Genomic DNA, 26,792 nt, shown 5'->3' with positions numbered 1-26,792 from the left:
GTTGCAGTACCGGTCTACTTGAGTGTACGAGTATATGTTTTCCCTCGATGACTACGTTGTTTCTAGTTCTATGCAATGAAAGATAGCGGAGCAGAGCAGGTTTATGGCATCCACCTTTGGCAAGACGAAGGAAGTATAATTGTGCAGGCATGAACGCATTTGCAATCACTCGCTACCTTATCTGGACAGTAAAATACTCATTCTCTGTCGATTTCCACACCAACAACACGTCACATAGATAAACATTATCACTTGATTTATATAAACATTATCAATGCTCTCGACTCCATCAATATTTTGATTTCACCTCAGCTAAATCTGTAGACTAGTTTTGAATTTCAATTAGCACTAATCACTATCTTGGAAATTGTGATTTTTACAGGGGAGTTGAAGTTGCCTTGGCGTTTCCCTGGTGTGACGTTACTTTTGTTAAATACTTTACATGCACTCAGACAGCCTCAAAGGAAAAATAACTAATATATTGGGTGCCAGGCACAGTGGTAATATAGAAGCAGACAAGTTACGATGTTGATTACGTGTATCAGTTGGAAAGTAAAAAATTGAAGCCATTACAATCATCACGTCAATGTGTAATGTTTACAGCAGAAACCTGTTTCTAATGTGCTGTACAAAAAAGCAATGTATACCACTGTAATTAGGTAATATATCCTGGTGTGTGGGGGGTCGGGGTGGAGGTGGGGGGATGTGTGTGTGATGTCTCTGTTATTGTTACTGTCGAGTTGAAATGCGCCTATGTTTATGTAAAAACATTGTGTCCCATACCTAAAACGCTAAGCAACGTCACTTTTCCTGTAACGATGTTTACATATACAAATAAGTATATTTATTTTACCAAAGTGTTGTCAGTTTAACTTAAACATTAATATTTCAAAAAAAGGCAAAATAATTTATGAGAACCACGATATTCAAGTATCGAATGCCTGTCGTAAATTATTACTAACGACATTTCTTGTAACTTGAGTAAAATGGGGTCAGCTACTCAGTTATAGGGGACAAGCTTGAGTAACATGTATGAACCTACTTTAAGATACATTACATCATTTTAGCACTCATAAGCAGGGTTTTATATTATAGAATACCTTACCTAGATGTTTTGTTTCTCGATATCAAGCTTAGAAAGACACATTTTGTGATGTACTATATCAACTCCAGTAATATTCAGATTCGTGACTTATGCCTAAATAATCTCCATATTAAAAACTACGTGATACATTTTCAACGCACCTGTTTCATCTTTCTACGCACTTAACAGAAATATGCACTGCGTTTTATCTTTCCATTCAATATATATATATATATATATATATATATATATATATATATATATATATATATATATATATATATATATATATATACGTATGTATATTGGTGTGACTTGCCAAGTTAAGACCTTCGCCATTTAAATTTTACGTGGAGTCAGTCGTTCATGGCAGCTTCCTTTTTCTGATTTATGAATTTTATTATAGTCAAATGCTGAGATGTTATCAAAAAATGAAAGCTATATAATCCCACTAAAGTGCTACTTTAGCATACACCATATCGACCTTTAACATCGAAGTGAGTACATTTTTTTGATACCTGCGTGTTGGAAAGGCTAAGGTTAGGGAAACATAAGCTTTGTCATTCAATGCCCTCTGTTCTATTTGGCAATACTCAAATGCACAGTGTCTACTATTGAAGCAACAGCATGCGATTTTCTCATTAAAAAAACATTAAAGTGGAATAAGAATTGTCTAAATATAATAGTATGCAACATTTCTACTGAAACAATGCTTTAGATGTGACTTTTCGATTCAAATGTGATGCGTGTTATGTTTGGTAAATGTAATTAAACGTAGCCAATTGTCGTTGTCATGCCAATTTAGACTCATTTTTATTGATTATCATTTTGATATAACTTAATCCTCATAGATTAGTGGTTCAATTATTAGTGTAATTAAGTGTCTGTCATTAATAAATGAATCATGAACTGTTTATTTTTTTAATTGACACCCTTTAATTAAAGTTTATAACAGCAGGTGCGGGACTAACCATCTACAGGTATAATAAAACTATTCGAACCCGCAAACGAGGTGATCTTATCGCAAGTTTCCGAATTAGCTATTAGGTCATTTTCTTTATACTTTAAGTTAAGTCTCTAGATTATATTCCTTACATGTAACATTACTTCTCTTGTATAAGACATATAGTTAGAATGTCGATATTTGCCAACCCCAAGTAAATGCTTTTCTTTTATTTATCTTTCTTGGTTCCTGTAAATGTAGTGTCTGTGGATAACATGAATAAATCATATGGGTCATAAATTAATAAATACACATGAAGCGAAAGATGACTATGAATATTGTCAGAGTTAATAAAAATCTTGAAATCTAAGGTTTCTTGGTATAGTCAGTTCAAAGGTTAGACAAGATGTACATGGTGTTACAATTATGTATATGAAGGGACTTTAAGCACCTCGTGCAGTCTTGTGACGATATTATCGTTAATTGAATATTGCATTGCAGTAACACCATTAACGACGTTTTCGTTTACAGTGAAAGAAAATGCTTGGTTTTTTACTATCTGTGTTAGTGTATGGATGAACTAAATAGTCAGCAAAGTAGAATGCTCTGTCATTCATTCAGTTCTTTAGACGAAAGTAGAAGTACCTATCATTTAAATGTGAAAATGTTGCCTTGATGATATATCAAAGTATCATAGCAAATGGCTTTTCGACAATATATAAACAGAATACTTTACAAAAATCGCGCTTCCTGATAAGCTTGATTTTTTCCAACCATAATCATTCCCAAAGAGCTAAATAACATAACTGACATTACAACTTGAACATTAGTGACTCACCTTCAATAAAACATGTGATCAATATATATAAATTGTCATGGCTTAATGTTCGTATTTTTAGATTGGACACTTTTATGGCTTGACTTATTTCGATGGGAATTCAACTTATTTCTCATAACTTTTTATGATCATCTCATGTGTGTGGTGGAATGTCAGACAAGATATTTATTGATATTTAACAACATATTTTAATCTGACGTCGTTGTTGTTGAGAGCATCACGTCTATAACTGGATGCCGATTTACGAGCTGTAATTACGTTAAAAAAAATTTATGATGTGCTTTAAAAGAGTATATTTTTCAACTGGGCAGGAAATTAAGTAGCATTGTGTTACTATATAAAGTGTCTGCCAGAACAGGTTGTCCCACCACACATCCGTAGCTCAGGCTGTAACGACAGAGTATACCAACACCGTGTGTGGTAATCACTGCATTTAATTTTATACATTGTACTTAAGTGTACTTCATTTATAATAACCAACAATTAGCAAAGGGAACGATGAACGTTGTTTTTGACCAAATGTTTCGATACGATTTCGTCGCTTAAGTTTAATATATACGTGTTGCAGTCGATGATTTTTGAATCTACAAAGATGAAAGAGATTTGGAGACACGTGCGTTAATGCTGTACTTACATATCATCTTAGCATTACTTCCCGTATCTACGAAATATATAGCCTAGCTTCTAGGTATTCCTAAACGTAGCAAGATACTTTAACATATTATCTATCATTTGCAGACGGGATTACCTTAGCGAAGAATACATTATATTTATTTGTTTGAATTGCCAACTGTTTTCTATAACACTTAAATGGAAATCTTAGAACTGGAAATATCATTCATTACATTACGGTTTTACTTTTTGAAAGCCCCTGCGATATTAGGCATGGCATTAGGGTATAACTATGTTTAACATATACATATATTGCGCATGGCTTTAAGTTTATAAACTGAAAAAGGGTACCATATTTTGGAGAGTTTGTGTACCATGTTCAAAGAGTCATTCAGCGTGAAAACTTCATTCACAAGACAAATCAACAAATTTTGTTCTGTTTACTGCGTTCGGTTGACGGAAATCAGAAATACAAAGCCTGGAGTGAACATGTATTTCAATCTTTGTGCACCCAATAAAAGTTGCAAACCACAAACATATTGTGTATTGCACTGCAAGAAATCCTGACGATATTCAAGCAAAGTAAATTTTACATTTGGAGTGAATTTGTTGTGGTGTACTATATGAACATCGTCTGCGTCGTGGGTATTATAAGAATTGGACATGAAGGGATGAGATGAACACCATGACGGAACACTCTCCTGATGCCAGCGGTGTATGAAAGCCAAATTGATCTTTATAATACAGTCTGAAAGCTTTTTAGGAAACAACGTATCATATATGTGTTAAGATAACCTTTGGGATTTAATCCTGTTTGTTTGTTTGCTTTATTTTGCGTAGCAGTTATAACCGCATTCGTTATATATATATATATATATATATATATATATATATATATATATATATATATATATATATATATATATATATATATATATATATATATATATATAACTTTACACTGAGGTTCTATATATAAATAATATCATGAACTAATATATATGGTTCATATTATATATATATATATATATATATATATATATATATATATATATATATATATATATATATATATATATATATATATATATAGTTTTGGTAGTACTGGAACTCTTTCTTGGGTGTAACTCGGAGTTTCACGCATATTGCGATCATCAGACACTATCTCTATATATATATATTGTTTATTTGAGCATTCACTGATATTCTTAGTAACAATAATAGTTTTTAACATTTATTTGCTATAAGCGAAGGCACTTGGAAACACTATAAGCATTGCTTTCAGCGTAGGTGCTGTCGATCATTATTCTCGTAATTCCTTAAATATTTTATACATTGTCACAACTGTTAGTAGACCCATTAACTTATTGAGATCAATACTTCTATGTAATGGAACTTCTTTACCGGTAAATATATATTAATACATGTAATATTTACAGTGACCTCCTTAACTTATCCATTTTAGTATTACGTAAACTACACATTAATGCTAAGGAGGTTATCAAAATGTACTCTATTTCATCGAAATAATTGGCAATTCCATTTATTTGAAGGCGTACTTAGGTGTTTTCTTTTGTCCAATTGTGTAACTCAGCATGCAATGGAAGTAATTGAAGAAGTCAAATCTCCGAGAATAATAACACCATCCATGTACAATCAGGTTTAATTTTTAAAAAGGAATATTAGAGATATTAAAAATCAAAATAATACAAAAGATGTCGCAATATCTAGGAGAAGTAATTTGTATTTACAAACCAGAATGACTGTAGAGTTTCCATTAGACCACACGATATTTTTAAGTTCTGGCCCAACTTTTTTTTTGCAAATTTCTTAGCAAAATGCGAACACTAATAGCGTGTAAGTGTATACAATAATACACTTTATTTCAATGTGAAAACAAATCAAAACCATTTGTTATAACAACGTGTTTATCTCCTGTTATTTTTTTATTTTCTAACGTCATTATCAAATTATTGACAATGATAAATTCAATATAGGTCCACCTTTATATTATAAGTGTTAGTCACCCGTGTGGTCTTCCTCACTCGTGTCAAAGTCTAACAAATAAAAATTTGAAAATATAACCGGCTGTATACAAAACAGCTGGCATAAATATATCGAAACTCAATCAAGCGTGAAAACAAATCGATAGTCAATGGATGATCGCATATAAACAACATGTGATACAAATGTGTGTTTTTTGTTTTAACTGGAATATTATGTATCACCAATACGTTTGTATGTTGGTTTCATCTACAGCCATATCTTTTTTATGCAGGCTGAATAACCATAACAATAACGGTGATGATATATGTAGTAGTCATATGTTTATCAAACTAGACATATCAATCATTGTAACGAGGACCCTTCCACTTAGTTTGTTAGATCAAATGGCTATGTTAGATACAGTCATTGACCTTAGTTTGTTAGACCAAGTGGCTATGTTATATACAGTCATTGAAGGTCAAATGATGAGAAACAGCCGGGAATGTGAACTGATATTATTCATTTGTGCATAAGAGACATTTCATATAATGATGAAACGCTGTAAAAATCAATTCAAGACATTACGAGGATTATTTGTAACACAACAAGTTGATGAAAACACTATTCACATCTGCCATCTAGGTATGATGACATGACTTTTTACAAATACATTTCAGTGTATGTTAAATTTATTTAATGATAAAACATTGTATTAATCAATTCAAGAATCAATACATTGAGTTAATGACAAAAACACGAGCCACGTCAACCAGCTAGGTAATGAAATAAGTCTGGTTTTAATTCCCTCCAGTAGTAATATGGTTTGAAATTACTCAAAGCTATGCAACAATTACTGCTAGACATTGCATTGAATGTTGTCCTACGTTAATGAGCAAAGCATTAGCTACAAATAAAATAAGTTTGACTTTCGTTAGAATAAGATATATAACGCCATTGAAGAAAATTACCTTTTAGTAATGTAAATATCTATGAAACAATTGCCGTATATACAACAAATTAATGAGCAAAGCACTACCTACATCAACCAGTGAGGTATACGTAATGAAATAAGTTTGGCCATAATCAGAATAAGATATATATAAATTCATGGGTTACAATTAGTTAATGTAAAATCTCTGCAACAGCCAATGTTAGAACTTGAACTTTGCTGTACAATACAAATCAATGACCAAAGCACTAGCCATATTAACCAGCGAGGTAATGGAATACCTTACTTCGAATAATATAACTCCATGGGTTAACATTAATCGCTTTAATAATTAATTGTTGACATTCAATTGAACATTGTTGTACACGCCAAATCAACGTAACGAGCGTAACAAGTAAACACGTGCCACATCAACCAGCGAGGTTATGAAATAGGTTTGGCCATAATTCAAATAAAAAATACATATAACTTCATGGGTTAATATAACTTATTGAAACATCTCTGTAATGATTAATTGTAAACATTTCATTGTCGTACACAACATATTAACGAAGGAAACATGAGCTTTATCGACTGAGTTTGGCTCAAATAAGAATAAGCTCTCAATTACTTAATTGTAAATGGTGCGACAATTAATTCGAGACATTGCAAGGACACGCGTACGTTGTGTTACACAACAGGTTAATGATTAAAATAGCCACATGATTAACCACCTCGGTAATAAGTCTGGCGTCGATTCGAACAAAGTACATGACACCATGGGTTAAAACATTTAATTCTAGACATTGTAAGAACCGTTGTGTCATAAAAAAGCGGTGAATAATCAACACGCCAGCCATACTAACGGGTGAGGTATTTAAATGCGATTGGTCTTTTATTTTTACTAACATTACATTTGTTCTGTCTGACGGCACATTATGATATATACGAATGGTAATGTTTCAATGTTTCCCGTCAATACTGAATGTATATCTAACAAATTCAACAACAATCGATATAACAGGTGCTAGCTAATTACGGATATTACATTACATAGAAAAACATCGGTACTGTACTCTCGCTACAGATACAAGCACAGTTACATACATACATACATACATACATACATACATACATACATATACATATACATACATACATACATACATACATACATACATACATACATACATACATACATACACACACACACACACACACACACACACACATACATACATACATACATACATACATACATACATACATACATACATACATACATACATACATTCGTATCACACCATTGCTGTCAGTTGTTGTAATAAAGAGCTTCAGGTGTGAAAATCAAAATCAAAAGTACAATGGAGACTTAACTGAAAAGAAAACGGCATTTGTGCAGAATCATTTCAGCGAACACTTCATATGATATGATAGGCTTGAGTGGCAATTCTTTGACACATTACACACAGGTTTTGGATTTCCCCTAAATGTTTTGCTCATTATCTGTCTCCTCCTGGATAAATATAGTTCAAGGTCAAGGTTGTATGGAAAAGAGATGGTTTGAAATTGCCTAGTAAATGTAGGTCATATGCAATATCCATTGTCGTCAATACAATTGAAAGGTAATGGTGAACACAACGTACTGGGCAGGAAGAATAGTGAACGCATGTTGTGGTAATAGAACGTGTTTATATCCTATACAATCTCGTATTACTATCATGTTGTCATACAATCACCAATCCCAACTCCGCTATATTTGAAACACATGATCATTCGACAATACAATTGGCAAGTCTTAAGGTAGTGTGGTTAAATGCATTCTAGATAGTGGTGAGTAGCAAACAGTACACTGTTGTTCTTAATTCGTATTGCGGTAAAAAAAAGAAAAGACAACGTATATATATGATCGCCAAGTTATCCTTTATAAATATCACAAAACTCACAATTAATATAAATATTTTCCATATCTAAACGTAATTTTTTAACTAAAGAATATTGTCATTATAGATATATATAGTCATATCCTACCTGTTCAACCAATTGCTACAGTCACACGGCCATGTCACTTTGAACGCAGACACGATTGGGACAGGAGATGATACAAACACCAGACTTTGTAATATTCGAACAGGTTTGAAGGTTCCATTTTCCGCAAAGGGGTTTATGCCTGTAATGGCGCCACCATTATCAGTTTCATTATCCCAGCATTGACGACGGTGGATTTTTAGGAAATAACTACCATATGTCATGCTTTCTGATGGATAATTTTTTGTAACCGGTAAACAATTAATGTTGTCAAATGAAAATGTTTATTTTCGGTAGAAATGGCATTGTACGTCAATGGTTATGTCCACAATTAGGAATTGGGAATCGGATAAAAAGACAGCTGAATCGATTTTACAACTGATAATAATTACAGTGTTTAATGATATGAAACCATTTTGCTGTTACGTTATTAAAGGGATCATCATGTTACTAATATTCAAATACTGAATTATCAGTCAAAATGATTGAAAATAGGAAATATTATCAAAGAAAGCATATATTGGCATATAATTATCAAATAAATTTCTTTATGTAAAATATAGTTTAACGCATTTGCTTTCTGAAGTGGTTTTTAGCCGTTCAAAAGTAATCTCAGTTTCACTGAACGTTTATCAACTGTGACTTTTAAAAAATTAATTGTACTCATTGTCTGTCACTTTTCTCAAAATAGCACTAGTGTCTACGACATTCTGGATTTGGATCAAACACTCACGGTAAACCAAAGCTATTCCGTTTAATCCTCCATTCACCAGGGAAAAGCAGTCTAAACGTACACGAGTACCATGCGGGCTTTTATCATTGAGAAGGACTAGATATAGTATTCCCTTCAGGAAGGTGGGCTTATCAGAAAGAAAAAAAAAGCATTTGAGGTCGAGTAAAAAACGCAATCCAAGTCCATTAGAGGTGAATCCAATACATAGTGCCTAGATTAATAACAAGATAAAAGTAGTATACTGAATGCTTCTAGTAAACGGACAGCTGTGATGTAGACAGCAAATTGTGTTTCACCATTTTTTAAAAAGATTTTCTGATTGTTATTAGTTCAGGCCTAATAAAAGAATGTGTGGTTCCAATTACGCTCAATTTTAGAATAGGTGGGGTAGGTAAATTTTTATTTTATTTTACTAATTTTTTTTCCATGAGTGAGTGTCTAGTTCAGGTCTTCCATTTTTCTCCCAGTGGTCTCTGTGTTATATATTTCTTCCTATCAGACGTACAGTCATTGGAAGAAGTTTTATATTGTCCTCTATTTCTTTCAATTTTTTGCGATTTTATTTGTTTTCCTTAAAAAATGTTGTTGTTTTTAAAAAAAACAAAAACAATTCAGGGTCGGCAGTGAAAAGCTAGGTGGGGTCGGGTAAAGCCGTATTAATATTTCAGTTCACCAATAAGCCCATTAAAGTTATTTATCTAAAAAGACGACCACTTTCCAACTATAATTAGATCACTTTATGCGATATCAATTCGTTTTTTGGAATTCTTTTGCTGGTTATAATGTACAGTAACTCTCCTTTTTACTGATAACATACAAAACATCATGTACGTATTTGGGCACCGCCGTCAAAATTTGCATATTCATTATCAGATTAGCTGATATATTTGATCGATGATGAAGGCACATTGTGTAATCTCGACTTCCTTGCAAAACTGCTAATCTTGGTAAATAGATTAATGGAAAATAGTATTAACCAACACTAACACTGCCCGATTAATACTAATTATTGCCAAGGAAATTACAGGGAAGTCGTACATATATCATCGAATCTTAAAGTTTTAATTTTCTTTCTCCGACACCAGTTTCATTAATAATAATGTCAGTGTTAGTTCAGTAAAGCGTCAAAACGTGCTCGTACTAAATATTAGTTCCGAAGGTCGTTTTCGAATTCAACTCTGCCTTGAACAATTCTTATAATTATTCCAATCATGGCTAAATATATATTAACGACGTTCGATAAACAACATTTAGAACGCTAAAGGGAATATCACGATTTTATGTTTATAACGTGATGTATATGTAACGGAAGACATTTCAACAGTCATTTACACAAGATGAAACGATCTCTGGACAGCACTTATTCGACGCCGTGGGAAAAAAACAAGACTGATAGATATCTCCCTTAAATTACATCTTTCTCGTTAATACAATGATGTATGTCATAGTTTCATTACAATTTACATCAATTATACAAATGAGTCACTGAACTAACGAGACGCCCTTTCTACGCCTCATTAGTGATGTAATAAACCCTTTCGGAGTAAATTCTCCAGAGAAAACACCATCATTACTACTCAAACTTGTATTGTGTACATGATATGTGTATTGAACTATGTCGAGTGTGATTTGTTTAGTGTAACAGAGCATAGAATGTATGTATGTATGTATGTATGTATGTATGTATGTATGTATGTATGTATGTATGTGTGTGTGCGTGTGTGCGTGCGTGCGTACGTGCGTGCGTGCATGCATGCATGCATGTATGTATGTATGTGTGCGTGTATGTGTGTATGTATGTATGTATGTATGTATGTATGTATGTATGTATGTATGTATGTATGTATGTATGTATGTACATTTGTATGTATGTATGTATGTATGTATGTATGTATGTATGTATGTATGTACGTATTAATGTATGTATGTATGTATGTACTAGGAAGCCTTGGCAATGTTCACAATCACGCAAATCATTGAGCTTTGAAAGAATACTTTTTTACTAAAAGTTGCATTTACCAGCATGCATATCCCTTTCATTTAAAAAAGCTTAAGGCATAAACACAGTAATGTTCCACATGCCTTGAATAGGTCGAATTACAACATAATAACCATTAAATTAGATTTGATTACAAAGTAAACCAGAGTTAAAACGCGGTTGATACTTGAACTCAGCCACTGAGATCAAGCAATTAAATTAGGGTTAGTGTATTGAAGTAGTTTTCTTTCTTACTGATATATCCTATAGTAGTGTGTGAGTGCAGCTGTCTTTCGGTCTTAAGAGTTAGTCATGATAACATTAAACCCAAAAGAGATGAAATTCGAATTGGCTTTATTAATAATCATTGACTCTCATTCGAGGAATGTTGTACAGTGTAACTGTCAGACCGCATCATACAGGAATACAGGTACATTTATGCCATGTTTAGGCCTCTGACATCAGATCTGGATTTCACGATAGTCTTACCAGTGTGTATGCTTACATAGTCTTTTGCATCGGATCGATGCTACCACGTGCATGAGGCATGACGTGAGAATGATTGAGAAGTCTTAAAAAATGTATGAATATTACATAATCGAATATTATATTACATAATCGAAGAACAAAGTTGCCAATACCAAATGTCATAACGTCAAGGTCATTCTCTGTTTAGCAAAATGTGAAGCAGTAAAAGGGTTGTTTTCTCAAGGGATACTTAATAACTAAGGAAAGAATATGAATATCTTGGTCTGAGCTTTGATAGAAGACACACGCATCGGTGTATTGATGTTGTACGGTGACATTTATCATTTGGTCGTAAGGTTTTATGGATCTCAGGTGTATTAATCTAACTGGAAATGTTCGTTTACTGCGTTGTAAATTTTAATAGAGAGACCACTCTTCTTCAGCTGTGCGACTATGCGCTTACGTTATGGTATTATGATAGCTCTGTAACATATAATACATCACATTACTGCAACTACAAAAGCGTTGCTAAAGGTTGCTGTGTTGGCTTCATGTCACGTGTGTTTTCGTTTAGATTGTCAGTGAAGCGACAAACGTTTCGAGATTTGGATGTCATCCGCCTAGTGCATCCAACAGCAAAATTTCTATCTCTGCAATGAGACATCGAATCAGCATAATTTGACTAGTACTGTAGACCCGCTGAAAAGTTTTAGTGGTCTTGTATGCGCAACGTGTTAATAGGACGCTTGAAATGGCTGGAAATACTGTTTCCAGGTAACATTTTCTCCTCATCAAAATGCAGATGTATGTAGTATTCTTTGCATAGGCTCATAAATACTGGGGGTGTTTTTACAAAAGATTTCACAAGACGAACACAACGTGCATCTATTATACGTCAGAATGCCGAATGAGCAAAAATCATTATTAATGCAGATGCCTCATTGATACACATGCAATGTTTGCAAATACCTAGTCAGTTCTTGCGAGTTGTTAAGACAGATGTGAATCGGTTACATTAATATTAGAATGCAGTTTTGTTTATCTCGTCCACAGACAACAGACAGACTGGCAAACAGACAGACAGACAGACAGACAGACAGACAGACAGACAGACAGACAGACAGACAGACAGACAGACAGACAGACAGACACTCTATAATATAACCGTCTCCTTAGAAAGGTATAAAATGTTATTGAAAGACTTGCACCGTGAGTGATAAAATGCAAAGCTACAGTAAGCAGTTTGGGGCGCTATTTCATCACGTAGCAGGCACAATTTCATGTAGAGATCTCGCGAACGCTTCGTGTCAACACGCTTGGATGTCCACGCTTCGATGTCGGGGGAATACTATTTTAACTGCAAAAAAAAGGTCTCCTATCCGTAGGCATATGTATGACTAACTTGTTACAACTAAATGGTATAAAAATGGCATTTCAAATTAATATGTTTAGATGAAGAGTTTTATGAATTTAACGGTTGAAATAATTAGTCAAACGACAAGAGCTGAAGAAATGACCGTTGTGTCGTTATAGGTATTATGTGCCAGCCTTGGGGTGTAGTAAATAAAGACAATACGTCGAGCTTCCTTTACGGAGAATGGGCACATTAATAAATATATCGCCACTCTCCATTGTGATATCAGAGTCCTGCCGTATATATATTTACACTTTTTGAGCATAAGATTTTAATTTGTGTGGTGAGATTGCAAAGCAAAACTGAATATTCTTATCCCGAGAGACCAACAGATGGAATTATTTACACTGCTATTACTGCCTTTAAATGCTGTCATACACTAAGTTTTTATTAATTACAGTAGAAACCGGGTTGCCTTGACGTTTCCCTCATGGGACAAGCGATTTGTTTACACACTATGATAGCTTTCAACACAAAATAAACAATTACAGGGATGACATGCGCAGTTGTGATTTCGAAAAAGACATGGTAGTCCAGTCGCTTATTAGTAGAGAAGTGAAACATTAATTGCAGCCGACACAATCATCAAACTCCTGTATAATTAGAAGCCTGTTTTAACGCACTTTAAATGTGATTTCGATTAGATGGAGCGTGCGTGCGTGCGTGCGTGCGTGCGTGCGTGCGTGCGTGTGTGTGTGTGTGTGTGTGTGCGTGCGTACGTGAGTGTGTTATCTCTGTTACTTTTGAAATGTGTTTGTTGACATCGTTTCTCATGAACGCCAAAGCAGCACTGTTGCTGCTGTAACTCAACATAGTCTACAAAATTTATGATTTGGAACGATTTTGGTAATGTCCATCTATCATGCTCTTTAAAATCACCTTTACCCTTATCACATCAAGTGGCTACAGCTGTACATGGAATGAATAGTCATATGATCCATCTATTTTGTATAACCATGTATGTCTACACGTATAGTTTATTGAAGGCACGATCAGCTGTAAACAAATTCATTAACTGCATTCGGTTGAGGTTATATCGTGTACTTGTCTCAAAATAACATAAACAAAACCAAGAGAACGAGTGTTAATTGACTCTGACATAGTGATATAGCATGGTGTATTATTTCATGGAGGATGGATATAAGATGATTAACATTAGATAATGCGTGTGTACATGACATAGTGTGACGCCGGTCAATGTATGATAATTACACCAATGACATCACATATGTTGAAAGATGTGTCAGATGTATACATATATGCATATAAGGAAATTAATATTCGCTGGTAAATATATGTGTGCGCGCACACACACACACACATACATACATACATACATACATACATACATACATACATACATACATACATACATACATACATGATAATAACAGAATAAAGTTGTCATCACGTCAGTCTAAATATTCGTTGCGTTGTGCAAACATTTTTAAGGGAAATGTGATCTCTTTGTATATAAATTATTCTTGATTCTGGAATATCAGAAAAGAAACAACATAACTAGCAAAGCTTATTAAGCACAGCTGGTGTAAATAACCAGTCATGCGTTCAAGGGTCACGTGATTGATGAACCACATACCAATATTGTAGCATTGTAATGGAGACGATATCTTGTTCAGGGAGTCAGCTTGAAACTACCATAATTGGACACCATGAAAAGATTCCAAAACTGTATTTGAGAATTGTTTGAGGATTTTTTTCGTTAAACATTTGAAAAAAAAACATGGTGGTTATCATCAGCAAACTGAAGTTATGCATCGCGATTTTATTCGTCAGCACACCTGCACTGATCGTGTATTTTTCCTATATGTTAGATATGCGTGAATATACGTATCAAAGGAGTCTAATATTGAGTTACCAGAGGAAGTATACTATGATTGGACAGGGTATGGACGATGATTACAATGACTATGAGGATGAGGTAAGTAGATTAATGGCTTCATATCAACCTGGTTGTTGTTGTTGATATTCTTGATGTTGCTGCTGATGTTGTAGTTGTTTGTTTGTTTGTTTGTTTGCTGCTTGCTTGTGTGCACACGCGTTGGGGTTGGGATGCTGTTGTGTTGTTTGCATTATCGCTCTTGTTGCTGCTGCTGTTGTCGTCGTCGTTGTCGTCGTCGTCGTCGTCGTCGTCGTTGTTGTTGTTGTTGTTGTTGTTGTTGTTGTTGTACATCACGAATATATCTAAATGTTCAACCCAATGAAATAGGAAAATGACAGTTTAAATATTTGTATATGAATCCTCATTCAACGTCATCATCAATTATTTTGTATTTTTGATAATCGTGTCCGTCTGTTCGTCCTATGTATTTCAAATAAAAAGCGTCTGCTGTTATTTCACTGTATTTTTAAACCCCGGTTGTTTCTACAGATCCCGACAATTACTACAAGTTTGCAATGGCGGCATATTTGACATGTGGGTATGACGTCAGCTTTTGTTTAAATCCATGTGTAACCTATGCCTATATCCAGCCAAAATTGCAATTGCGTTCATTTTTAATAATTAAACATATTTGATTAAACCACATTCAATCAAGTAACATCAACAGAATCTGAGATTATAGGTAGACCAGTGCCAAAAGTAATAAAAAAGCACAATGGGTGGATGCCATCAGGTCTGTAGTATATACAGTGACTATCAAATTGAACACATGATTTTATGGGTAGCTGTTTGAATTTTGAGCTCAATTTTATGTTTTAGCGATGAGATTGCGCCCACTCCTAGCGCTTTATTACTAACTGCACAGAGGTCGCAGATTTGGTTGGTGTTCCGTCGACAAGTTTGTCTCTTACCAAACATGTTTGATGATTGAAACCGAATGCAATTATATTTCAACTGTAACCCCACCTCCCCATATACAGCTTGTCACTTATCAATAGTTTATGATACATAATATGTAAAATAAATATTCTACTTTCAATACTATTTTTAGATTTATCACTTTATATCATTTCATAAAAGTCGATATTTGCCCATAATTTATTGCTTATTGCTGTATATTGTTTACAAGACATGTCGATTGACCCACTAATCGCAGCGTCATGTGATCCGTCATCTTGTTAGTGTAATGTCGTAAGAGTTCACATTGGTTAACCTTTGACCTTAACAAACGCAATATAAATTAACGTTTCACAACATATTGCTTTATAGTTTCAATCGTGGCTATATGGTAAACCAAATCAAAGGCAGACGACCTCCAATGTCGTAATTTACATGCTATTTTAAACAATGGAAATAAATAAATTTGTATATATAACGACAACCAAAGTACAAGCCTGCTCATGAACAGAGTATTTGTTGACAATTCGGTTTTTTGGAGTATTTTGCTTTAAAAAATGCAAATATTGGCATGATTGTAATTGTACACATCATCGTTAAATCAAATTTGCATAGGGGTAAATATTATTTTATGAGTAGTCACCAGTTGTGCACAGTCTGAACACTAAATCCATAATCCGATATATTCATAGGTTACACATACATATAAGCTTACACGCACCATTCCAATATTCCGTTAGCGTTTTTATATTACTGTAACATTATAAAACCCTACGCGGCCAGACATGTTTAAAGCTCTACCAAACCTTATGTAAAGTAAAATTCATTTTCAACAAAATTTTAAATTCTATTATAGTATCTCGTGCTCACAAGATAGCATCTCGTGCTCACAAGATAGTATGTCGTGCTCACAAGATAGTAAGTCGTGCATACAAGATATTATGTCGTGCTCACGAGATTATTTTTTATTTTTCATTTTACAAAATGTCCCTTACTGGCTTTCATAAAGAAGTACTTTCAAAGCAAATATTTTTTTGCAAGTTTTACCCCAACAAAATTACTTGCATCGTTTCGGTGTTAACACATAGTTAGGTTTGCAAAATAATTACTGAACGACAAAAAATGTTTGAATTATTTGGCGGGAAGTACAAATGTTTCTTACTTGCAGTATTTAATCTGTGGCTGTACATGCTAAATTAACTTTATAAATTGTGTGTGTGGGGGGGGGTGGAAAGTTAGTTGTAAAGTAGAAAAGTGCAAATCCTAAAACTTGCAAGTGAATACTATATAATCGCAAATCGTCTAAATAGATGTGTTATGATCACCAGTCTTAGGAAATAATTGCTTTCGGATGTCTGTACATTTAATGATTTATAATACACAGCCATAATTATTGAGTAGATTCGACATTGCTGATCAGAGCATTATTTTATCAAATTATAAATTTTGGATGTTTTAAACTGTCTTCGAAGTTGCAAGAAAGACTTCATTCTTATTAAGCTTCTCTTAACAAATACACATGACCAGTCCATAGCACATAGCAGGATGCTATCTGTTAAGCAGTGCTGATTGAATATCACATCACTAGTGCATGTTGCGTCCTGCTGCATACCGTGTTCTTGTGTATATGCAAAGAATTTAGTTTGCAAATATAATAAGGAGAAGACTTTTCAGTACCTTCAAAGCCACTAATAAAAATGTTGTTCTAATCTCCGCAATCCCTATTTAACAGCTATGGTTGTATGTGACCACATAGCTTAGAGTTTATTATTCAAATATTGTCGACATGACACAATATATGACGTCAGAATCGTGGGTTGCTTAAAAAGGCGATAACCGTAACATATGCGGGAAATATGGTAATAAACAGTATGCAATGTCAGTAATGAAGAAACAACACTTACCATTCTGTGGCTTTTTCAAGGGAATGGAGTTTAAATTACCTGTTTACCATTGTTGCAAAGAAAATTTCGTGTGTGCATAAACAGACACTATTTGGCTGAAAGATTCAAGAATATGTAAGAATGTAAACTGCAAATCCTGAAGTCGTAGTGGATACTATTCTAGGATGAACATCGATAAGGCGGACATACTTAATTTAGATATATCGTATAAAAACACGACGCTAAATGATTAGGGACCTTTCAAGTTTATAAAACATGACCCCTTCCTTTTAAAAACGTCCCGTTTATCCAATATTTGTGTTTATGTAAATATTCTCATATCCATTTGTTTTTTCATAAAAGTGCATATCCACAGAATGTATTCAACATTTTATTACATTTTGATCTTCATCACACTTGTACTTTGCCAGACACCACTATGGGATGGAGACATCAATGAACGGACTGATACAACAGTGCTAACCCCATCACTGGGAACATTTCCACCAATCACCGCCACCACGACCACGACCACAAAGAGTCAGACGACGTCATCGGAACCTCGTCCGAGGACCAAATATTTGTTACCGATCCTGAAAATGTGGGGAGGGGGAAATAATGTGGAGTTTCAGTCATTCAAAAATGTTGTAATGTTCGCACTGTTATTAAACAGAACTATAGTGTTAACGCCTTTCTATGAGCACGGTGGGCATTCGAGAGATGGATACACATTGCCGGAAACTCTGAGACACTTTAATGAGACGTTTGATGTCAATAGACTTAGGGAACTCATTCCTGTAGCGACGGTAGAGGAATACAGAGAGGATTGCCCGCAGCTGGATCTAGTATTGTATTGGAACACAACATATTGGCCCTACACGAGTAAACTACACGAAGACAATCTACAACTTCCCATACCATCACTTGACGATACGAAGCGAACACCGGAGAATGCTTGGGACATCCTACAAAGACGTAACGACCAATTGCGCTGTGTAGGCTTTTATGATCCACATCGCTATACAGCCGACATTCCCAACGAAGAAGCCGTTCTTAGCAATATTGATAAATACGTTGTAAGGACAACTCAAATTAAGGAAGCGGGGGACTTGATAGTGCCAGATATTTGTGATGGACAACCGTATCTCGCCTTACATTACAGGAACAAAACTGGAGAAGGGTATGCGAAAATGTTATTGCTTTGCACATAAAATTACGTGTATATTTTCTGACCAAAAAATAGAATTAGTGAATGACGGAGAGGAGAGTCAACGAAGTGAGCCAGCACAAGTACATTTTATAGTTGTATAAACAAAGAAAAACTGACACGGCGGTATCTTTGGCATAACAATTTCCTTCCAAAATTAGTTGTAATAGAGTTTTATTCAAATATTAAAATTTGCTGTAAAAAACATCATACAGAAAAGGTTAACTGCGAGTTGAGTTTCAAATATTGCTTAAAATATATCAATTTCACAAATCAGTACCCAAAAAGTTTTCTTATTGAATTGGGTCGATAAAAAACGCATGTACAAGCCAGGCCAGGTCAGGTAAAGACTTTTTTTTTTATATTCACATCCACATCCACATTCGGATCCAAAGATCCGTCATCTGTCATATGTTGGTTTCCATGGCAAATTTCACCTCTTTTATAAATGCTAATTCAGAAATGTAAGTTATTCAAATATGTTCACATCTTTTGAAAACATCTATAAATACTCTGAACTGCTCAAATGAGATCTCCCTTGACAACCATTACTTACCTATTTTAATTACCTCTGCTAGGCTGGAGCCCTAAATGGCAAGAGTCTTGGTAACCGAGATTATGTAGCATAATTTTGAATTTATAAGCCTAACTTTGAAATATTTTGAAAACAAAGATGGTGAACTGCTGAGAAAAAATAACCTGAAAACTAATCGAAAATCAAATATAATGACGGATTCACATCTTTGGATCTGAATGAGAGTCCAAAAAAAATCAGACTTTACCTGGCCTGTACCTGGCCTGTACCTGCGTTTTGTACCGACCGTATTGAATTTCGCCTGTCGAGTACTGTAAGGGTGTCAGTAAAGTGTAATAGTGTCAGGGAACTTCACAAGTAAAGAAAGATGCAAACGTAGGCACGCTTTACCTAGAGGGAAGGACAGACAGACAGACAGACAGACAGACAGACAGACAGACAGACAGACAGACTGACTGACTGACTGACTGACTGACTGACTGACAGACTTATTCAGTGCGAGTAAGCTGTTCAGTAAAAAGAGTTAAACAACATAGTCCAGGACGAATATACCTGTTAAATTGTAGATCAATGACAGGATAAATAATAGAGGACGCCCTCCCACTGCATGTGTGAATATCGCTTCAGGACATTCTAATACGCTTGCATTCACCTCTAATCCTCAAGAAGCCGAGTGGGTCCTCTTGCTGTGGGGTGGTAACCGACTGACTGTCCCACTGACTGTGATCGATAGACTGACTGGCTGACTTTAATTCACTTTATTTCTCGTTTAAATTATGATTTTAAACCTTTAAAATAAAGTGATGTTGATGCAAAGATTCATGCCACCCTATTTGCCAGGTACATTTCTCTGAAAAAGAACCACCGTTATGGTTCAAAGACACAACGTATCGTAAGTAGTCTATGGGTACCCTTAAATGGAAAAAAAAACCGAAAACCCTGATCTAAGTGTGTAATTCTTATTTTGTTTTATTGTTTCTCAAGATGCCATTTTTTCCTGGACGTCAGACAGGAAAGATGCGACATGCTCATACCAATGATATCGTCAATAGCAGATATGGTAACAAAGATTGTCACCAGTTACATGACAAAATATGGCCTAGAATGTCTGTATGTCGCTCACCCACTCTGGTCTGGGGTAAGTAGTATTGTGAAAAGAAGAATATTTAAACTACCTGGTGGTAATACAAAGCGTTTATTAATTCATGACAGATATATAGTTAAGTACAGGCCCTCTGAAGTGCCGAACTTTTGGATAAGAAAGCCAGTTTTGTTCATTAGTGCAGAGAAAATTCACGATTAGTCGAAAACTATATTGTAAATAAAAATGCATTAACATTACAAAGCAGAACCGATCGTACCGCGGCCACTCAATTTTTTTATTTTGTCTCTATGTTCAACTTTCAACAAACAAAATAGGAAAAAGGTTGGTCGCGATTGGTCACAGAACAGTATCTACTAGCATTGATGATAACCACTGTTTATTTTTCAAGACTGGAAACTTATCGTGGAAAGTTACTGGGAATCAGTTGTTGCTGAAACAAATTTTGAAAATTAAGTGTTCATCTGAGTCGTATTTTTTTTTCATTTTTATTTTAGAGCACCAACGTAAATTTAATACTTTCATTGCTTATTTTTTTTTCTATTTTCAGGAAATCGTCAATCACTTAGCTTTAAAGGTACCACGTAACAAGATCTATTCCTCCGGTATGATTTTGAATTCTGAGGATTCCCGATTGTCTTTGTATAAAAACGACGTTTACTTTCTATCGCTTCTGGAACAAGAAATATGCTCAAGTAAGTAGTACTTCGATGGCTCCGTCAATGTCGTTGTGATGACGTCATCGCCATTTTACTCACTGTCCTCAATTGTAGAAATATGAAATTTCTTATACAAGAATGATTTGTTTTTGATGGTACAGTCATCTTCCTACCAGAAGAAGGTGGGATTCGATGTATACTTCTCCATCTGATGGAGTAGAAACGAACGACGCTTCAAAGTAACGCCACTCGAGGAAATAAAGGCTTTTTCATAAACTATGGGTTCTAGAGAGTCATTACAGCTACACATATATATATTCACCTACAGGTGATTCTGAATCAATACTGTGCTGGGTATGTGATATTATGAGTAAATCGTTATATCTAACAAAGTAATTTCAAAGAACATTCTCAGTTGCAGCTAGTGAAGCAAACATGTACTGCCAACTAAACGATAATCTATAGTCATGCTATATTACGTCCCATTTTCAAACCAACATACCAAATACCTTTCTTATACCTTCATCAAAATTTCATTTCATTACTGTCATGTAAATTGTCAATTACTTTTGGTATCTTCCAGGGGCATCTTTATTTCTCGGATGTGGGAGATCAAACTGGTCAAGTTTTGTCTGGAAAGAGAGGATGGCAGAAGGAAAAGGACAATCATATTTTCTAAACCAACTTCCAGAAGTGCCCAGGGAATATCATAAACATCTGTAATGTAATTCTTGGGGAACAGATTACTTGAGATAATACAGGAATAAAATATTGCACTATTCTTTGCTATGTGCCTTCATCCATGCTTTACCGAATAAACTATTGACTATTTTGAGTTGACTTGGTCATATGTTTATCATCTTGTGATAACTTTTAAAAGTGTTTTTGAATGTCAGAATGTGTATGGAAACGAACGGAACAATGATAGGAGAGTTACACAATGGGAGACAGATAGAGGAAAACAGAGGGAGGCAGGTAGTCGGGCAGGCAGGCAGACATACATACATACATACATACATACATACATACATACATACATACATACATACATACATACATACACGCACGCACGCACGCACGCACGCACGCACGCACGCACACACACACACACACACACACACAGACAGACAGACAGACAGACAGACAGACAGACAGACATGTCTAACTTGCATCTGTCGATACTAGATCTAGTCATGTTACACAAACAAATTTTGAATTGAAGGTGTAATCTCAGGACCTAAATGAAATTGTTGAACGTTTTCAAAATAATCAAACAAGGGAGGTACACTACTTTGATATCGGACTATGTTTCAAAAAGTTACTCCAACACACATTGTTCGTCGACTCTACTCGTGTTGGTTAATGGTCATACCTAAGAGCCTGGAGATGCAAAACTTTTACAACTAAAATTGTATCGACATTTCGAACCGACACAAGAGGCTAGGGGTGATCAAATCGTTATAAGCAGCGTTTGATTCACATCATCATGTTTACATTGTATATCCCTAAATAATTTCTTTGGCCACAATTTGTTTAGACCTATGTCTGCTCTGAAAAATTGAAGATACAACCCACCACGCTTGTACCTTAAAGTTTATAAGATGGAATATCATTAACTTCAGCGATGTATGTTTTAATAGCTCACCGTATAATAAGCTAACACATAAAGAGAAAGGCGAATATCGTGCTCTTAGACAGAAGAGGAAGGGTTTCAATAACGGAATGAATGTAATTTGACTTTTTCGTACTAATTTGACAAAAACTTAAATCTTTTGGTTAGAGAGTTAAATAACGTGGAAATTGGGGATATATGTTTGTGTTTTGATGTGTTTCAGTGTGTGTGACCGTCTGGTTTGTGTAGTATTACATGTATTATAGAAAGTATAGGAACGAGAACATAATCCCAAGTCTGAGATGTGTGTGTGATGCATTCAATTCGAAAACTGGCTCTTAATGTCCGCACTTAATAAACACGTGACTGTAGCAACGACTTGGATGATGTCATCAATGTCTCTACGGTGATGAGCATTCTCCAAAATGAAGCTCTTTATTGTGACAGACCGTTTGTCGGACGCCTTGTCCTTATATCACCCAAATACTGATTCATCAATCTGGTCACCCTTTTTACCGAGTCTGTAAGGTATGCCATGACGAGGCGCCCTCACACATCAGTGAACCTCTTTCACGGATATCGACAGAGCAGTCAGGAGTCGGTGAGGGCGGAGCGACACGGCGTATCTAATCTACCTTTTAACGTCGCCCACAATGTTACACTATAGACGCTATTCGGGTAGGATCTATGGTACGGTTACACCACCCTCGTCGCATGCTGGTTGAATATAAACAAAAACGTTGCCGTTGAGGACTCCCTAACTCTACTCGAACAAAAGCACATAAATTGTTGAGTTACATAGTTACCCGTATAAACTAACATCTCGTCCTCATGGGACCGCAAAGCACTTAATATGAAAACTGCTGTCGATGGCGGAGATGAAGTATAAAAGGACTGTTCCACGTTTGAAAGCGAAACATCATATTCTGTTGATCTATAATCGCCTCAATACCACCTCATCAGTCGGACCGCTGTTGAAAATGCAGTGGTCTGAGTTGTCATCACTTTCTTCTCGGTTTCCAAAAAATCTTAAATACTAGTAGTCTATTCTGGTCTATTTTTATTGGAGTACATACATATTTGTGTATTATTTGTCTGAAAGATATTCTTACCTTCGCTTAATATCTCAGTCTACTATTTCCAGGGTGACATCCTGACACGGATATAAAGGTCACACATGGAGATCGACTTCGCACTCTGTTACGGCTCTTTTCGAAGAAGCTTGCCCAAGCTATTAAACGCACTATCAAGATCAGTGAGCCTGGTCATAGGGTTTCATGTTGAGATAGACACACAAAAAAAGATAACACACAAACATCACATACACAGTATGGACTCTTTATTTAGTTAATGATACAAACAGTAACTGTGCATGCATGACAGAAACAATTCAGTTGGCTGTCTACCATTGATTTTGTTTGAACTTCAAGGATTTATACCTCATGTATATTGTAATTGTAGTAGTGTGCATGTTGTTACTGTTTATATCATTAACTAAATAATTAAAGTATGTAAATGATGTTTGTGTGTTGTCCTTGTGCCTTTTGTGGTATCTATCTCAATAGTTCGTTTAACAGCTAGGTCAAGTTTTTTCGAAAACAACTATAAACCATTCGTCTGTGTTAAATTTCGTTTTATAATATATTCATTTCTCACCGTACATCACACAAGACAAATGTACCTCATTGACACACCACCTGGGAGCCGCATGCTCGAGTTGTTATCTGATTAATGCGACCATATCGTCTCGGTTGGAGTATTTGACCGTGATATAATACACAAAGGACGTCTGTTTGCGAGAAATGGCGTCACTCTAGCCAGTTTAGTCATTTTAATTGATGGGTGTTCTAGCAAAGGAATAGTTTGATTGTAAAACTCTGTGTTAGTATCGAACCATTTTCGTTTTATCACCACCCCTTCATCAATATCAGAAAGAAAATTATGTTAGTCTGTTCCTGCCTTCTTCAATTGGTTTATAAATCCATACATTTATGACATGTGCGGTAGACGTGGCGACAGACGACATCGATTTTTGTGTCAAAATGCTGTATTTCAGAGCCGGTAAAAGACGCCCATCATGTTATCTGGTCTGCATTTCATAGACGCGTCGTGAAAAGGGGCAGTCATCGGCATTGTCCCTCCAGTGTGTTATCATTCGATAGAAAAATCTCACTGCAGTTACGGTTATAACGGAATGGAGAAATCACCTTAATAGTAGAATCCATCCTTTTTAAAAGCGTCCTCATTGAAATTTTGATCGAGGATACAAATACACTAGACCACGTTTTCATTGAATCTTGAATCCAATTTGACGCGACGACGCAAAATGCTGAACTCTTCGATTAAAGTGGCCATATGCATGAATGAGGACGACAAATTAATATTTATTTTAGATTATTAATTCTTAAGACAACTCTACTGTGCTTTCCTGCTTGAAAAAAAAAACAATTTGAAATGGCATCATTCATGTCCATGTTCGCAACTCAAAAAAAATAAAAAGCTAAAAACTGTGTATAAACGTTTGTTATTGTACGTACAATGACAAATGTTTCACACATATTTTAATGCTTTGCAATGTATTGAATTACAACCAAGGTTTAGTACATTTGGTTTTACATTGTTTTTCCAAGTATAAAAAGTACACAGTAGAGTTGTTTATAAATTAAATATTCTCTTGACATCCATATCGCCAATTTAAAACTGAACCCAAAGTTTATTAGATTTTTTTTCTCTCAAAGCTCATTTGGATAGTTATAACTATAAACTCGTTTACCCCTCGCACTGTATATAAAATGGGTCCACATGGTAGCAAAGACATCATCAAATATTTTAAAGTATATGGCTTCTGTATCAGGAAGGAAATGATGAAATGAAATACCAGCTATAGTGACGTCACCAAATCATCAAATGAAATTTCTCCATCCATCGATATATGATTTGTACAGTGATGGATCGACGTTATACATTTTATGAGACTAGTTCAGTACTAGGAAAAATAAATTGAACAGAGTTAAATGGAATGCTGAACTAGAAATGGAACGGATTGACTTATCAATTGCAATTCGTTTCAATAGTATAGTAATGATTCATAGTATGAATCTCATTCATTTGCTAGCTTCGTTATAAGGATTTACAATGTTAGTAAAAATGAAGAGAGTGAGACACGTTGACCTGTGAATTGATGTTGTCAAGGTAGTATAGGTCTAAAGTTTTGAAAAGTTCCGACAGTGTAAGATATGAAATATTTGAAAACGCAAACCGGGTATGTATATATATATATATATATATATATGTGTGTGTGTGTGTGTGTGTGTGTGTGTGTGTGTGTGTGTGTGTGTGTGTGTGTGTGTGCGTGCGTGCGTGCGTGCGTGCGTGCGTGCGTGCGTGCGTACGTACGTACGTACGTACGTACGTACGTACATACATACATACATACATACATACATACATACATACATACATATATATATATATATATATACTACGTTCTTGTCAGGTTTGTAGTTCTGTTACTTGTTTGTATAATAAAATAAACATAAACTTGTCTCTTTGATGAAACGTGATGCTGTAAAGTGTTATATGATGTGATTTTATACGATGCGATTATGTGATGTGGTGTGATGTGGTGTGGTGTGGTGTGATGTGGTGTGGTGTGGTGTGGTATGCGATCTATATTTTGCATCCACATTTCAAGGCAAGCTGCAAGGAAAATCAGATGAGGTAGCAAGTGTTGATACAATATCTCGCATTCTATTTATAAAGAATTTTCCGTTCAACGAAGAGGATTAAAACTTAATCGGGGGAATTGAGATCGTGCTTAAACGTTTTACAGAGTCCGGTGATTAAAATCACTGTTGAAACCAACACGAGTCCATCTGTTACGCCAGCCGTTGGGGTGAAATATGAACACCAAACCATTAACACACAACAGTGCTAAATGCTGCACCTGTAAATGTAGTCATTTGATGACCTTTGACCCCCTTTC

At 35.1% G+C, this 26,792-nt stretch overlaps 2 protein-coding genes across 3 annotated transcripts in view; one reads left to right on the top strand and one right to left on the bottom strand.

The window, feature by feature from the left end:
* The window catches only part of LOC144438231 (tolloid-like protein 2), a 35,424-nt gene extending 26,944 nt beyond the window's left edge, over window positions 1-8,480 (bottom strand). For both annotated transcript variants that reach the window (XM_078127274.1, XM_078127275.1), the window contains exon 1: window positions 8,423-8,480. The gene's annotated coding sequence lies outside the window, so the exon portion shown is untranslated. The remainder of the gene's footprint in view (window positions 1-8,422) is intronic.
* Window positions 8,481-14,867: 6,387 nt separating this feature from the next.
* LOC144438262 (uncharacterized) lies at window positions 14,868-22,006 on the top strand. The gene is made up of 5 exons (XM_078127314.1): window positions 14,868-14,951; window positions 18,124-18,872; window positions 20,419-20,572; window positions 21,087-21,231; window positions 21,779-22,006. The coding sequence occupies exons 1-5, from the start codon at window positions 14,904-14,906 to the stop codon at window positions 21,916-21,918; spliced, it is 1,236 nt and encodes a 411-aa protein (XP_077983440.1). The 5' UTR covers window positions 14,868-14,903; the 3' UTR covers window positions 21,919-22,006.
* Window positions 22,007-26,792: the final 4,786 nt, after the last annotated feature.

The sequence above is a fragment of the Glandiceps talaboti genome, chromosome 7 (genome assembly GCF_964340395.1).
Source record: "Glandiceps talaboti chromosome 7, keGlaTala1.1, whole genome shotgun sequence".
Taxonomy (NCBI): domain Eukaryota; kingdom Metazoa; phylum Hemichordata; class Enteropneusta; family Spengelidae; genus Glandiceps; species Glandiceps talaboti.
This window is presented reverse-complemented; position numbering and strand designations above follow the sequence as displayed.

What these genes read in the sequence shown, in the direction of transcription:
- LOC144438262 (XM_078127314.1), top strand. Translation starts at nt 14,904, where the DNA reads ATGATTGGACAGGGTATGGACGATGATTACAATGACTATGAGGATGAG. An exon ending in ACAATGACTATGAGGATGAG is followed by an intron (nt 14,952 to 18,123) that starts GTAAGTAGATTA and finishes GTACTTTGCCAG; the next exon opens with ACACCACTATGGGATGGAGA. An exon ending in CTCACCCACTCTGGTCTGGG is followed by an intron (nt 20,573 to 21,086) that starts GTAAGTAGTATT and finishes TTCTATTTTCAG; the next exon opens with GAAATCGTCAATCACTTAGC.